General features: G+C 46.6%; 1 protein-coding gene across 3 annotated transcripts in view; it reads left to right on the plus strand.

The window, feature by feature from the left end:
* Positions 1 to 14,831, plus strand: part of LOC134342936 (threonine--tRNA ligase 1, cytoplasmic-like) — a 72,820-nt gene that overhangs the window by 13,796 nt on the left and 44,193 nt on the right. For all 3 annotated transcript variants that reach the window (XM_063041647.1, XM_063041646.1, XM_063041645.1), the window contains 6 exons: positions 1,563 to 1,643; positions 1,781 to 1,971; positions 3,102 to 3,225; positions 3,951 to 4,072; positions 7,930 to 8,047; positions 8,144 to 8,208. In XM_063041647.1, the coding sequence (XP_062897717.1) occupies positions 1,563 to 1,643; positions 1,781 to 1,971; positions 3,102 to 3,225; positions 3,951 to 4,072; positions 7,930 to 8,047; positions 8,144 to 8,208 (701 nt within the window). The remainder of the gene's footprint in view (positions 1 to 1,562; positions 1,644 to 1,780; positions 1,972 to 3,101; positions 3,226 to 3,950; positions 4,073 to 7,929; positions 8,048 to 8,143; positions 8,209 to 14,831) is intronic.

Raw genomic sequence — 14,831 nt, forward strand, 5'->3', positions numbered from 1 at the left:
GAATGCTCTAAAGTTCCCCCTCACTGTTGTGCAAGTCTGATCAGCAGCTGCAGAAAATGTTTGGTGGAGGCTATTGCTGCAAAAGGAGGTTCTATCAGTTATTAAATACTAGGGTTCACAAACTTTTTCCAGCCTGGACTGTGAATGATTAAACAATGTGTTCAATAAAGACATGAGAAGTACAATTGTTTGTGTATTACTAGTTTAGGCAGGTTGTGCTTGTCTATTATTGTGACTTGGATGAAAATCACAATTTCATGAGTAATTAATGCAGTAAAGCAGGTAATTGCAAAGGGTTCACAAACATCTTCTTGCAAAGGTAGCTTCTAAGCTTCCAGTCTCTTTTGTCGTTATGTTTTGGACAATCCTACCATGGGAAAATAGTTCCTCCTATCTCACTTAGTAAACCTACCTTATGTAAGGAAATAGAGTGGTGGGAGAGATAACCAGTCAGTGAACAGACAACCTCCTCTGTTGTGAATAGGTTCACCGCAGCGAAGGACTTGTGCTTTTATTTTTGGGACTTGAGAGAAGAATTTTGCAGCATTAATAATGTTTAAAAAGAAGCACAGTCTAGTGTGGTGGCCTGCACAGTGGAGTGGTGCAGTGGCCAACATCATGGCTGGCGCAGTGGCCAGCACAGTGGAGTGGCTGCTGAGACACCTGGGTTTAGTCCTGACCTCAGGTTTTGGGTCTTCACATTCTCCCTGTGACCACAGGAAGAAATTTAAAAAAAAATAAGAATCATAATTACATTTATTATCACTGATGTATGTTGTGAAATTTGTTGTTTGGTAGAAGCAGTACAGTGCAATACATATTGCTATAAGTTACAATATGAAATGTATTAAAAAAATGAAGTAGTGCAGAAAGAAAACAAATATTGAGCTTGTGTAAATCTGATGGTGGATGGTTACCAAAGTTAAAGGTGTGAAGGTTGGTAGGTTAAATAAGCTGCTATAAGTTGCCCTGGTGTGTGAGTGAATGGTAAGGTTGTTGATAAGGTGGAGAGAATTTTAAAAAAAAAGAAAGATTAATGCAGACAATTAACTACACATGCTGGAATCTGGAGCAACTCACTATTGGAGGAACTCAGTGGATCAGGCAGCATCTGTGGAGGGAAAAGGGCAATTAGCATTCGGGTTGAGACTCTTCAGTCTGAAGAAGGGGAGAAGCTGCTTAGAAAGGGGTGGAGGAAAGAGGTAGGGCAAGAGGAACCGGGTGGGTGGGTTGGAGAGTAGGGACGATATCAGAAGCTGGCAGGTGTGATGTGGATCCAGGTGAGGGAGGGGGAGAGTGGGAATGTCAGAAACTAGCAAGTGGAAGTTTCAAAGGGTTAAAGCTCGTGTAATTGGGTAGCCAGCAGTTGATGTGAACTCGTTGGGCCAAAGGGTGGTGTGTGTGTGTGTGTGTTTTGTGCCCAAACTGTCCGAATCCCGATGCCCTTCCCCGCACTCCTGCAGACTGTTACTTTCCTATGGGACTTGCCCATTTTTTTTGATGTTGTTGAGCCTGTTTCCACTGATTTTTTTGGTAGTTAATCTCCTCATTTCCACTGACAGAGCTCGGCTGAAACAGCCCCTTATCGTGACCATGTGACCAAGCCTGCAGGGAGCCATGGTGAGGATGGTGGTGACTGGCAGGTGAGTATGTCAGGATAAAGGCATTAAGCTGTTCTCCCCTTTCCTCCACTTATGATGTGAGCCGTGTTTCAGGGCTCTCAGCTCTACCTTAGTCCCTCAACTGGAGATGCAAGTTGTTCTCCTGCGTCCTCCTTCAGGTTAAGGCGTGGCCTCAGTACATCGAGGAACGGCTACAGCGGTTTGAGAAACTGAAGGAAACCTATGACAAAATCCTGCAAGGGAGAGTTTTGAAGGAGAGCCGGCCGATCAAGATCCGGCTTCCGGATGGGAAGTTTGTGCAGGGAGAGTCGTGGAAATCCAGTCCTTATCACATCTTCAGAGAAATCAGGTCAGAACCACAAAGCACTGAGAGAGTGGGGATATTAGCACAAGGCATGGAAGCATCAGAATTATTATTGTTATTACTGACATATGTCATAACGTTTGTGCAAAGACATAAAATTACCACAAGTTACAAAATAAAAACTAAAAACAGAACAAAAAATTTGAAATCTGATGGCACAAGGGAGGATAGAAACTGTTTCTGAATCATTGAGTGTGAATCTTTAGGCTCCTGTACCACCACCTTGATGATAGTAATGAGAAGAGGACCTGTCTCGCATGGTGGTAGTTGACATTTCAGGCCGAGACCTTTCATCAGGACTTTTTATCCTGATGCGGGCTTGAAATGTTAACTGTTTATTCATTTATCCTGATGAGGGCTTGAAATGTTAACTGTTTATTCATTTCCATAGATGACCTGCTGAGTTCCTCCAGCATTTTGTGTGCAATGCTCAAATTTATTCTCTGTCTGTCCCTGTCCTGTGAGGGTGTAATAGGGCTGTGTTCAGCCAGCATGGACGTTTCTCTTTGGAGCAAAAGGGTGGGGGGGAAATGGGAGGTGACTTGTTAGAGGTGTACAAGATAAGAGGCAGAGAGAGAGTGGATAGCCAGAGACTTTATCCCAGCCGGAAATGGCTAACGTAAGGGGGCATGGTAGGAGGAAAGTATAATGGAGGGATGTTAGAGGTAGGATTTTTATACAGAGTGGTGTGTGTGTGGAACGCCCTGCTATGGCAGTAGTAGAGGTAGATACATTAGGGACGTTTAAGAAATTCTTAAATAGGCCCATGGATAGAAAAATGGAGGGAAGGGTTAGATGGTTGTCAGCACAACATCGTGGGCCAAAGGGTCTGTATCATGCTGTAATGCTCTATGTTCTATGAAATATAATTTCTGTTGGAATGTGACTAATTTGTACACAGTGAGTTCTGACGTAGCTCTGTGTTAGAAGTTGTGTGAGTGACATTGCTGAGTGTGGTTGTTGGCCTGGAGGCATCCCTGCTCAAGCTAGTGTACGGGACCCTGCATTTCAGAGTAAGAATGGCCTTTGCTCCCTCATGCGGTAACCTGTGATTCAGTAACGGGTGGCGGACCGTCGAGAGGACAGCGTTGACGTGTTGCTTGTTGTATTGTCAGCCGGAGTCTGGCGGAGGGGGCGGTGGTGGCCAGGGTGAACGGAGTGCTGTGGGATCTGCAGCGTCCACTGGAAGGGGATGCGAACGTTGAGCTTCTGCAGTTCGGCAGTGAGGCAGCAAACGCGGTGAGTAAGGGGGAGGGTGATGGAGGTAGGCAACTGCAGAATGTTCACGCAACACATCTTACAACCCATCAGCACACCTCTCCAGGAATGAACAGTTCAGCGAGTTCCATTCCCTCTCCGAGCAACGTGCCTTCCAACCCGTCGGCACCCTGCTCCCTCACAAGAGAGATGCCTTGTTTAGCTATCTCAGAATTGATGGCTCTTATTTGAAGGTGGGTGTATCTCTGCATCTCCACATCAACCCCCTGGATGATTTGAAAGATGTTTCCATGTGGGTGCTCTAAGCCAGACCGATCAAGCCACCCACACACAGTCCCAGAGCTGGACCTAAGCCCGTCCTGAAGCACGTGTTCAACTTGGCCACAAACCCCACAGTCCTGAGAGCAGAGGACAGTGTCTCCCGGGGGTTATGCGACTTGAGAGCCCCAATAAAGATAGGCCCTTGATCTCAAAATCTACCTCATTATGATCTTGTACCTTATTGTTTACCAGCACCGCTCTTTCTCTGTGACTGCTGCACTTTATTTTGCCTTGTTACTTTTTCACCCTGTAGTATCTCAGTGCACTCTGTAATGATTTGATCTGTCTAAACAGTATGCATGACAAGCCTTTTACTGTATCTCAGCACATGTGACAACACAATCCAGTTCCAGTCCATCGGATGCTCCCCATGACTTTGACTGTGTGGATGCCAGACCTTCTTCCTCTCTGTCTGTTCTGCCCAGGTGTACTGGCACTCCAGTGCCCACGTGCTGGGCGCTGCCATGGAGCAGCTCTACGGAGGCTTGCTGTGCCGTGGCCCAAACACTGAGAGCGGCTTCTTCTATGACATGCACTTAGAAGACAGGTGAGCACCACTGACCCAACTGCCCTTCTCGTTAACCTCACCTTCCAGTGGTATAGTCACAGAAACAGGCCCGTCAGCCCAGAGAGTCCATGCTGAGCTGTTCCATTGACCTGCTCCCGGACCATCCATGTACCCATCCAAATATGCTGAGCCATTAATCTGCCTTGTTCCATCGACCTGCTCCCGAACCATCCATATACCCATCCAAATATGCTGAACCGTTAATGTGCCTTGTTCCTCGACCTGCTCCCGGACCATCCATGTACCTATCCAAATTACCCTTAAATGCTGAAGTCGACCCTGCATCCACCATTTCCGCTGGCGGTCTCACCATCTGAGTGAAGAAGTTCCCTTCGTGTTCCCCTTAAACTTTCAAATTTCATCCTATGACTTTAGTAATCTCACCAACCCTTCTCGGCTCTCTGTTCCCCTCATAATTTACCATACCTCTAACAATTCCCCTCAAACTTCGTTGAAGGAATAATGTCCCAACCTATTCAGCTTTCTCTATAACTCAGGTCTTCAAGTCGAGGCAACATCCCTGTAAATTTCCTCTGCACTCTTTCAATTTTATTTACATCTTTCCTGTAGGTAGGTAACCAAAACTAACACAACACTCCAAATTAGGCTTTTAGTACAATTTCAACATAACATCCCATCTCCTCCTGTACTAATTGATTTATGAAGTCCAATATGCCAGAAGCTTTCTTTACGACTATCTACCTGTGACACCACTGTCAAGGAATTATGGAGTTGTGCTCCCAGATCCTTCTGTTCTACTGCACTCCTCAGTGCCCTACCGCTCACAGTGTAAGACCTACTCTAGCTGGTCCTCCCAAAGTGCAACATCTCACACTAACCTGCATTAAATTCCATTTGGCATTTTTCAGCACAGCTGATCCAGACCCCGCTGCAACCTTCGTTAGACTTCCTCGTCATATGTAGATGACAAAGAACAACAGACCCAGCACCAATCCCTGTGGCACACCACAAGTCACAGGCATCCAGTCAAAAGAGGCAACCATCTACAACCACTCTCTGGCTTTTTCTGTGAAGCCTATGTCTAGTTAATTTACTACCTCATCTTGAATGGCAAGTGACTGAATCTTCTTGACTGACCTCTCATGTGAGACCATATCAAGTGACTTGCTAAAGTCCATGTAGACAACATCCATTGCCTTGCCTTCATTATCTTTCCTGGTAGCTTCCTCAAAAAATGCTATAAGATTGGTTAGACAAGACTTACCATGCTCAAAGCCATGTTGACTATCCCTAAACAGTTCCTGTCTATCCAAATACTTGTATATCTGGTCCCTCAGAATACCTTCCAATCACTTTCTCTTGACTGATGTCAGTTCAGTGTCCTTACAATTTCCTGGCTTATTCTTAGAGTCTTTCTTAAACAAGGGAACAACATTTGCTTTCTTCTAATCATCTGGCACCTCACCCGTAGCTAAGGATGTATTAAATATTTCTTATAGGGCCCCTGCAATTTCTACACTTGCCTCTCACAGGGTCAGAGGGAACACCTTTGTCAGGCCCTGGGGCTCTATATACCCTAATTTGCCTCAAAAAAAAACTCAAACACCACCTTCTGTCTAATCTGTATATGGCCCATGACCTCGCTGCCGCTTTGCCTCACATCTATACGCACTGTGTCCTTCTTCCCAGTAAATACAGATGCAGAAAACAATCCATGAAGATCCCCTCCATCTCTTCGGCTCCGCGCATGGATTACCACTCTGATGTCCCTTGTTATCCTTGGGCTTCTCCTTTGCCTTGTCTGCTAGAGCAATCTCACGTCTTCCTTTGCCCCTCCTGATTTCCTCCTTAAGTGTTCCCTTGCATTTTTTTTTTTACTACTCAAGTACCCCATTTGTTCCTGCCCACTTATACCTTCTGTGCACCTCCTTTTTCTTAACCAGGACCTCAACATCTCTCAAAAACCAAGCCTCCCTAAATCTGTTGTCCTCGCCTTTTATTCTTACAGGAACATATAAACTCTACTCTCAAATTTTGACTTTCAAAGGCCTTCCACTTACCTAGTGCACCTTTGTCAGAAAACAGCCTGTCCCACTGCACACTTGTTAGATCCTTTCTGGTATAATCAAAGTTGGCCTTTGTCCAATTCAGAATCTCGCCCACGAGGACCAGACCTATCCTTTTCCATAATTACCCTGAAACACATAGCATTATGATCACCAGATGCAAAGTGTTCCCCTACACAAATGTCTTGTCACCTGCCCTATCTCATTCCCTAACAGGAGATCTAGTATTGTTCTCTCCCTAATCAGGACTACTATGCACTGATAGGAAACTTTCCTCAAAACATTTAACAAACTCTATCCCATCCAGTTCTTTTACAGCATGGGAGTCCTAGTCAATATGTGGAAAGTTATAATCACCTACTATCATAACCTTCAGTTTCTTGCAACAGTCTACGATCTCTTCACAATTCATTCCTCTAAATCCTGCAGACTGTTGGTTGGTCTGTAACATAATCCCATTAACGTGATGTATTTCTTATTTCTCAGTTCCACCTATAAAGCCTCACTAGATGAGTTCTCCAGTCTGTCCTGACTGAGCATTGCCTTGACATTTTCCCTGTCTAGTAATGCCTCCCCTCTCCTTTAATCCCTCCCACTCTGACGTCTAAAATAGCAGAATCCCGAAACATTGAGCTGCCAGTCCTGCCCCTCCTGCAACCAAGCCTTTCAATTGGCTACAGTGTCATAATTCCACATGCTACTCCGTGCCCTAAGCTCATCTGCCTTTCCGACAATACTCCTTGCATTGAAATGTACGCAGCTCAGATCATTAGTCCCACCATGCTCAATCTTTTGATTCCTGACTTTGTATGTAAGCTTAACAATTTTCTCCACAAAGCTCCTCTATCTGTTCTGGTGTTCCCAATCCCCTGCAACTCCAGTTTAAATCTCCCCCACCCCCCCATCACTCCCCCCGTGTAGTACTAGCAAAATTGCCTCTCTGGTTGTTAGTGTCTTCTCCCCATCTCTTCTAGGCATGTCCCACCTTCACTGGAAGAGAGCCCAATGTGACACCCCTGGTCCCCGCAGCCCTCCCTGTCTCAGTGACCCCCTCCGGCCCCTACACATATGCCCGTCTCTGTAAACCTCTTCACCCCCGTACCCCTCCCTATCTTTGTGACCCTTCCTCTCATCCTTATTCCCCTCCCCATCTCTGTGTTCCTTTCCTTCCTCCCCTGCACTGCTATCCCATACCCCTCCTCCCTTCCCTGATCCCTCCCCATCTTTGTAACCATCTCTCACCCATGACTCCCTGATCCCCTTTGGCACCTAGACCCCTCCTAGTCTCTGTACTTTTCCTCCCTCCCTGTCTCTTGACTGGTGGACCCCACTTTGATGGTGGCAGCATTGGCAGCCATGCCTTCCTCTGCCGTGGTTGAGAATTCAGTCTCTCCCTTTCCTCCTTGATTGAGGGTTTTTATCATTTTCCCTCATCACTCTGCGTGTGACTGCGTTATTGGATCTGATCCAGTGAATGTTGCATCATGTGGTACGAGCGCTATTTACTGTGGGTGAGGCTGCATTGGGCTGATGCACTCACCGTGGCCATCTTAGTTCAAAGCTCCGAGACGGCTGCAGGCCCAATTGCAGCAGAGAAGCCTACAAGTGGTATCTCCACTCGACTGTGACAGCTTGCTGTGCAGAGGTCTCTGGTCCCTGCACCAGTTGGTGATTGTTTCTGTAAGGGTACAGTGTCATCAGCATGTGCTATGGGATTTTTACGGGGTAGCCCATCTTTTATTTGCCTTATAAGACACTGAAAGAGCCTCATGTATTGCTCCTCCTGCCCGTGCTCCCTCTCACAAACAGGCTGATCCCCAGGAGTGACTTCGCCCAGCTGGAAAGCACCTGCCAATCGATGGTGAAGGAGAGACTCCCTTTCGAGAGGGTGGAGGTGCGGAAGGAGGACCTCATTGAACTCTTCAAGGTAGAGTCCGGGCATGGGTCTGGTGGGACGGGTCAGTGGTAACGAGGCAGGGTGGGTGACCGTTGGACTTCACTAACAGATGCTTTTCCTCCTCAGTACAACAAGTTCAAGCTGCGGTTTATCGAAGAGAAAGTGATGTCGCCAATGGCTACAGTTTACAGGTAACTCTGAGTTTGCTGTGTGGATAATTTATTTAACCTCTTCTACCTGTTCCAGTTCATGAAAGCCACTGGCGTGCACCCTGAGGTTTAAGGTAAAATTGACAAAAGTTTTCAAAACATCGTATAAAATTTTCAGTGTTACAGATAGGGTGAATGCACAGTTTTTCTCCCAGGTATGAAGGAGGAACAGGCACAGGTTTAAGGTGAGAGGGAGAGATCCCCTCCCATAATTACTAAACATGTGCCATGCTGGTGCCCCCTTATTTGGGACAGGAACTCCCCTTGTCCCAATATTACCAATTTCTTGTCTCTCTTCCTTATCCTACTTACTGTACTCTTCTTTCTTCTGTTCACTACAGTGCCCTCTAGGGGTAAAACTTGAGAGTTTCCACAAATCGCACTGTGACTTACTCTCTTTACCTGATGCCAGAGGTGTCCCTGACACTCTTACTTGTCAAATCTAACCATTGATACCCGTAAGTTTCTGGTTACCGTGCCTGAAGCACCGGGATCAGAGAGAGACAAATTAATCCGCTCGAATTACAGTAGCACAGATCGCAGTGTATAGAATGGGAGTGGGGCAGAATCTGGTATTGGCTACTCACCTGGAAAGACCACACAGAGCAAAAAGCAAACCCACGTTTTGGTGATCACTCCTGTTCAGGAGTTTCTCTGGGAGCAGGCGGATACTGGAATCCTCCTTGGTCCACTCCCGCACCTAAATGTGTGTTGTCAGTGGACCTCCAAGTTCTGTTGAGCACCCTTTTTGCTGCGCATCCCATAACAAACAACAATTAACTCAGTGGGCCAACCATAAGCGCATTTATTTTGCTTGCAGCAAAGGAAGGTTCTCACTGCACGAGAACCGGTTAAGATTAGCAGAATCTCTTGTGCTGTGGGTGCTGTTACACAGTGTTCCTCAAGGTATGTCCCATGCTGTGCAGGCAGTTAACTTTCTGCTGTGAGCCTCAGCACTGGTGGCTGGGCAATACATGGGTGCTACTGCACAGTGATCAGAAATCCACTTCCATTCTCATGCTCCTCGCTCCGTAACCAGTTATTCGGTTGCAGTGAAGTTAACTTGATGCATTCATTGTGCCTGTGGCTAGGTGGTTGTGTTAAATCTGTGGGAGAGTTTGGTTTTGGATTTAATCACAGCATTTCTCTGCATCTTCAGTGTATGCAGTGGCGTGGGATGTTCTTCCCTAGAGTTACCCAGAATTGAGCACTGAGCCACATCAGAGCAGTGTAGTTATTACACAAGGCATTCTGCAGATTGAGCGACACCCAGAAAGTGCTGGAGGAACTCGTCAGGCCAGGCACCATTTGCAGAGGGCAATAAACAGTTGATGTTTCGGGCTGAGATCCTTCATTAATCTGGCCGTTGGTTGCTTTGAAGGATCCACAGAATCAGGATGAGTGTAAGCTGTCCTCATAGCCAAGGATTGAAGATCTGGGCAGCTGTTCTTCCACACCAGTGGCCTGCCTACTCCTCTTCTGAAATGTCTCTGCTGTCTGTATTTAGGTGATGCTTACACACTTCCCTGACTGCGCTGGGTAGGGAGGGATCTGCTTTGAATTGTTCTCCCCCTTGTCTTCACTGCTTTCCACAGTATTGCAGCTTCCTTGTCCAGCCTGTTCCCAAGCTCCCCCCACACCCCCAGTACAGATCCCCTGCCTGTCTCTGATATTACCCACCCTATGTTGACCGGGGCACATTATTTCCATGCCATGAGATAGGAAAGGTTCAAGGGACTTTGGCCTCGAGTAGATGGACACTTTGGTCGGCAAGGAGCAGATGGGCAGAAGGGCTTGTTCCACTGCTTTGGCTGCTTGCAACTCTTCACTCCTCTTCCTCTCCAGATTTACTATTGACCAAGCTCTTGTTCACCTGTCCTGGTGTGGCTCACAGTCAAATAATAACTGATAATCCTCCTAGGAAAATGTCTCACAGCATTGTATACACTGAGTCTAACTCTGTGATTAGATGTGATTTTCCCCAGCTCACGAGCCACACACACACATGTGAGGAATGTTTCTTGAACTGGGTGGTGGCTCATGGGATCAATCCAGGAACGATAGACCCCCCCCCCGCAGATGGGGGGGTTGCAGTGGCGTGATGGGAGAGTGGTTGGTGAAGTGATTTCCACCTCCCACCACTTACACAGGCTCTCTGTGGGGAGATGGTTTGCAACACCATCCCAAATGCTCCTTCCTGACAGGGGTCAGATAGGGCTGTTGCATTTCTTCCAGGAAACGTTACATAGAAACATAGAAAATAAGTGCAGGAGTAGGCCATTCGGCCCTTCGAGCCTGTACCGCCATTTATTATGATCATGGCTGATCATCCAACTCAGAACCCTGCACCAGCCTTCCCTCCATACCCCCTGATCCCCGTAGCCACAAGGGCCATATCTAACTCCCTCTTAAATATAGCCAATGAACTGGCCTCAACTGTTTCCTGTGGCAGAGAATTCCACAGATTCACCACTCTCTGTGTGAAGAAGTTTTTCCTCATCTCAGTCCTAAAAGGCTTCCCCCTTATCCTCAAACTGTGACCCCTCGTTCTGGACTTCCCCAACATCGGGAACAATCTTCCTGCATCTAGCCTGTCCAATCCCTTTAGGATTTTATACGTTTCAATCAGATCCCCCCTCAATCTTCTAAATTCCAACGAGTACAAGCCTAGTTCATCCAGTCTTTCTTCATATGAAAGTCCTGCCATCCCAGGAATCAATCTGGTGAACCTTCTTTGTACTCCCTCTAAGGCAAGGATATCTTTCCTCAGATTAGGGGACCAAAACTGCACACAGTACTCCAGGTGTGGTCTCACCAAGGCCTTGTACAACTGCAGTAGTACCTCCCTGCTCCTGTACTCGAATCCTCTCGCTATAAACGCCAGCATACCATTCGCCTTTTTCACCGCCTGCTTTACCTGCATGCCCACTTTCAATGACTGGTGTATAATGACACCCAGGTCTCGCTGCACCTCCCCTTTTCCTAATCAGCCACCATTCAGCTAGGCCCATCTTTGAATCCTTCTCGGTCTCTTTTTGGAATTATATAAGACATAGGAGCAAAATTGGGTCATTTAACTCATTGAGTATCTGGTAGGATTCAGTGAACACCCCCCACCTCCCCCCAGACTCCCCCATCGTTCTCAACTCCATCGAGTACAGGTCCAGAGACATCAAATGCTCCTTGTACTTTTGGAGATGAGTACCTGCTTTGTGAGTCTGCTATTCGGAATCCAAGCAACATGCAGGCAATGGAAAGTCACTAAGGTTAAAAGCACTCAAACCCTTATCACATAAAACAGTCTTAAAATTCTTATTAGGATCACTGACAATAATATCATTACACTTTTGCTGAGGGTCTGAATTAACTACCGTACTCAAATGCTTCAATGCCACCACCTCATCCTTGCTACTAGTTAAATTAGTCTATGTTCTGTTAATAATATTAGTAACCTGACTAGGACAACCAATATTCTTATTACTGAAACCAGTGCTGTGGATGTTGGCCTGGGAGAACACATTGATGTTGGTTTCCTTGTCTCAGTACTGCTTTATTATTGTTATATATAGAGGTACAGAGAAAAGTTTGTATTGTATTCTGTTTATGCAGATTAAATCATTACCTATTGCATTGAGATAGAACCATCATTATGTGCTGTGTCATATGACGTGAACGATCATGGTCTATTCATGACACACCTTGTCCAAGGGTGACCTGCAGGCTAATGGAGGGACAAAGTGCCTTACACCTCCTTAGGTAGAGACGTATCTCACCCTGCCACCCTTGAGGTAAAATAGGGCAAAAAAAAAATAACAATGCAGAATAAAGCTACAGAGAAAGTGCAGGTTAACGATAACGTGCAAGATCATAACGAGGAAGATTGTGAGGCCAAGAGTCCATCTTATTGTACAGGAGATCCGTTCAAGAGTAATGTGAGGAGGAATCTGTCCTTGAGCCTGGTGGTATGTGCTTTCAGGCTTTTGTCCAGTGGGAGAGGGGAGAAGAGAGAATTTCTGGGATGGGTGGGGTCCTTCATTTTGCTGGTTATTTTACTGAGGCATCCAGACGTGTAGACAGAGTGCACGGAGGGGAAGCTGGTTTTTTGTGATGTGCTGAGCTGTGTTCACAACTGTGAAGCTTCTTGCAGTCACATGCAGAGCAGTTGTGGTACCAAACTGTTATGCATAGTTACTGTCAATAGGGTCCTGTGCCTCAAGGTGCCTGGTGGAAGTTATCCATGTCTCAGGAACAAGTCCTTTGGCCCACAATGGTGTGCAGAACCAATTAAATTAGTAATTAAACTAATCTCTTCTGCTGACATGTCTCTAACCTTCCATTTTCCTCACATTTAATAGTTGCATTTAATATCAGAATTTATACAGTATGCAACCTGAAATTCTTCCCCTCCACTGACATCCCTGAAACAGAAAAAAAACCCAAGGACTGAAAGAGAGAAAAAAGACACAAGAACCTGAGAGCCCCCGCCCCCATACACAAGCTGCAGCAAGTACCATCAACCCTCCCCCCTCTCTCCACTCATTCATTAAGCATCAGCATTCCCACCACCCACCATGTAAGCAAAAGCAAAGCCCCCAGAGAGAGACCATGGTCTACAGTACATCAAAAACTAACTCTTCACTGCCACATTTTCGACATCCCATAGGCTCTCGCTCTCACTCACAAGGGAGAAACTGATGTTGCTCCTTCTTCAGTGACAGGAGACAATGGTCGTTATTTCGATGTTACAGTCGGCCTGAAGTGTTGCTTTTTGCTTGGAGTTCTCCAACTTGAGAATCGGAGTAACGATTACCGAGTGCCACACCATCTTTAGCTCCGCGTGTGCCGATCTAAGTGCCTCCTAAAAGCACCCCAGGCAACGCATTTCAGGCACCCACCGAGTGTGTGTGTGTGTGTGTGTGTGTGTGTGTGTGTGTGTGTGTATATATATATATATATATATATATATACTCTATCTACCTACAGTATGGAGTAGGGCAAGGAGTGGGGGGGGAGAGGGGGAACAGAACCTTGGTCAACATGGATGAGTTGGGCCGAAGAGCCTTTTTCTGTGTTATGTGACCGACTCTGCCCTTGGATGGTGTAGTGCCGGTTCAGGTTGCTGCCACCAGGGGGCCCCAGCAAGCTGTGTTGGCAGCTGAATTCCTGACCCTGGAATGGAGAATGGAACTGCACCTACAAGAGAAAATTTGCAGATGCTGGAAATCTGAGCAGCACGCACAAAATGCTGGAGGAACTCAGCATTTTGTGTATGCAACTGCACCTTCTTGGCTGCACACACTACTCTGTGTCGAGGTGGAAATATCATCTGCCCTCCTCCGCCTCACAACAGAAGCAGAAATCATCTCATCGGGTGAGCTCATCACTGGGTAATTTTTGAGATGAGGGGATTGTTCTCTGTGGAGTAAGCCCAGGGAAAGTGATTTCATTGTAATGCATGGAATTCCTTGAACGGAGAGGTGGGAGAGGATATTTCTCTTGGCTGCAGAGTCTGGATCTAGGGCCAGAGTCTCTGGTAAGAGGCTGCCCAGTTGGGCCTGAGGCAAGGAGGAATTTTTCAGCTGGAATGTTGAGCATGTTTGGAATCCTCATCCACAGGGAGGTGTGCAATCACAACCACTGATTCCAGGCTTGAATGGATCAATAGAGGCAATTCTGTAATCAATAAAACCAAAGAGCTCCCAATGCTTTGGGCAATTAGATGCCGTCTCTTGAATGGCGATGAAGCTTGAGGGGGCACGTGCCTATTCTCTCTCACTCTCTTTCTTCTCTCTTTCTCTCGCTCTCGCGCTCGCTCTCTCACTCTCTCTCTCACTCATTCCCAGGATGTGGAGACTGCTGACCAGACCGGTGTTTGCTTTCCCCTCCCTGAGATAACTGACAGATTGTTGGACTACTTCAGGAAGTAGTTAAAGGCCGGCCACATTATTGGGTCAGGAGTCAAATGCAGGCCAGGCTCGGTGTTATTTCCGTCCCTGAGGAGCTCGAACTGAACCAGTTTCTGTAATAACCCAGCACTTGTGTGCTCACTGACGTCCTTGCTAAAATGCATGTTTATTTAATCAACTAGATTAAATTCCTCAGCTGCTGTGCCTGAATCTGCAGTGTTCAGATCAATAGACCAGACATCTGGATCACAGGCCAGCAACATAACCACATTGTAGCTCTGCTGCTATTTTCCTGTGATCACAGTGTGGTTCAGTGTGCATTAGTATCACACAGCTGTGGTAGAAGCGACACCAGATCAAGTTTGTCCTACTTGGACTTCCTGGTTTTCCCCCCACACACTCAGTCTTCCATGCTATTAGTGTTTTGTGTTCCATTAGATTAATCTTTGGGGGATTATAGACCAAAGGTAGGCAAAATGGGACGGGCTTACATGGGCATCTGAGTCGGCATGGACTGGATGGGCTGAATGGCCTCTTTCCATACAGTATGACTTTGTGATGGTGCTCTTCCAGAGGGCTTAATTTTCAGAGGCGTTGGAGCAACTGAAATGTATACTTAGGGTGGGATGTTTGTATGTGCGTGTTACATACGGTAATACTGTGTCTCCTCGTGGTCGTGGCTATCTCTTGAGGTGGAGG

The sequence above is a fragment of the Mobula hypostoma genome, chromosome 2 (assembly GCF_963921235.1).
Source record: "Mobula hypostoma chromosome 2, sMobHyp1.1, whole genome shotgun sequence".
In the NCBI taxonomy this organism is placed as follows: domain Eukaryota; kingdom Metazoa; phylum Chordata; class Chondrichthyes; order Myliobatiformes; family Myliobatidae; genus Mobula; species Mobula hypostoma.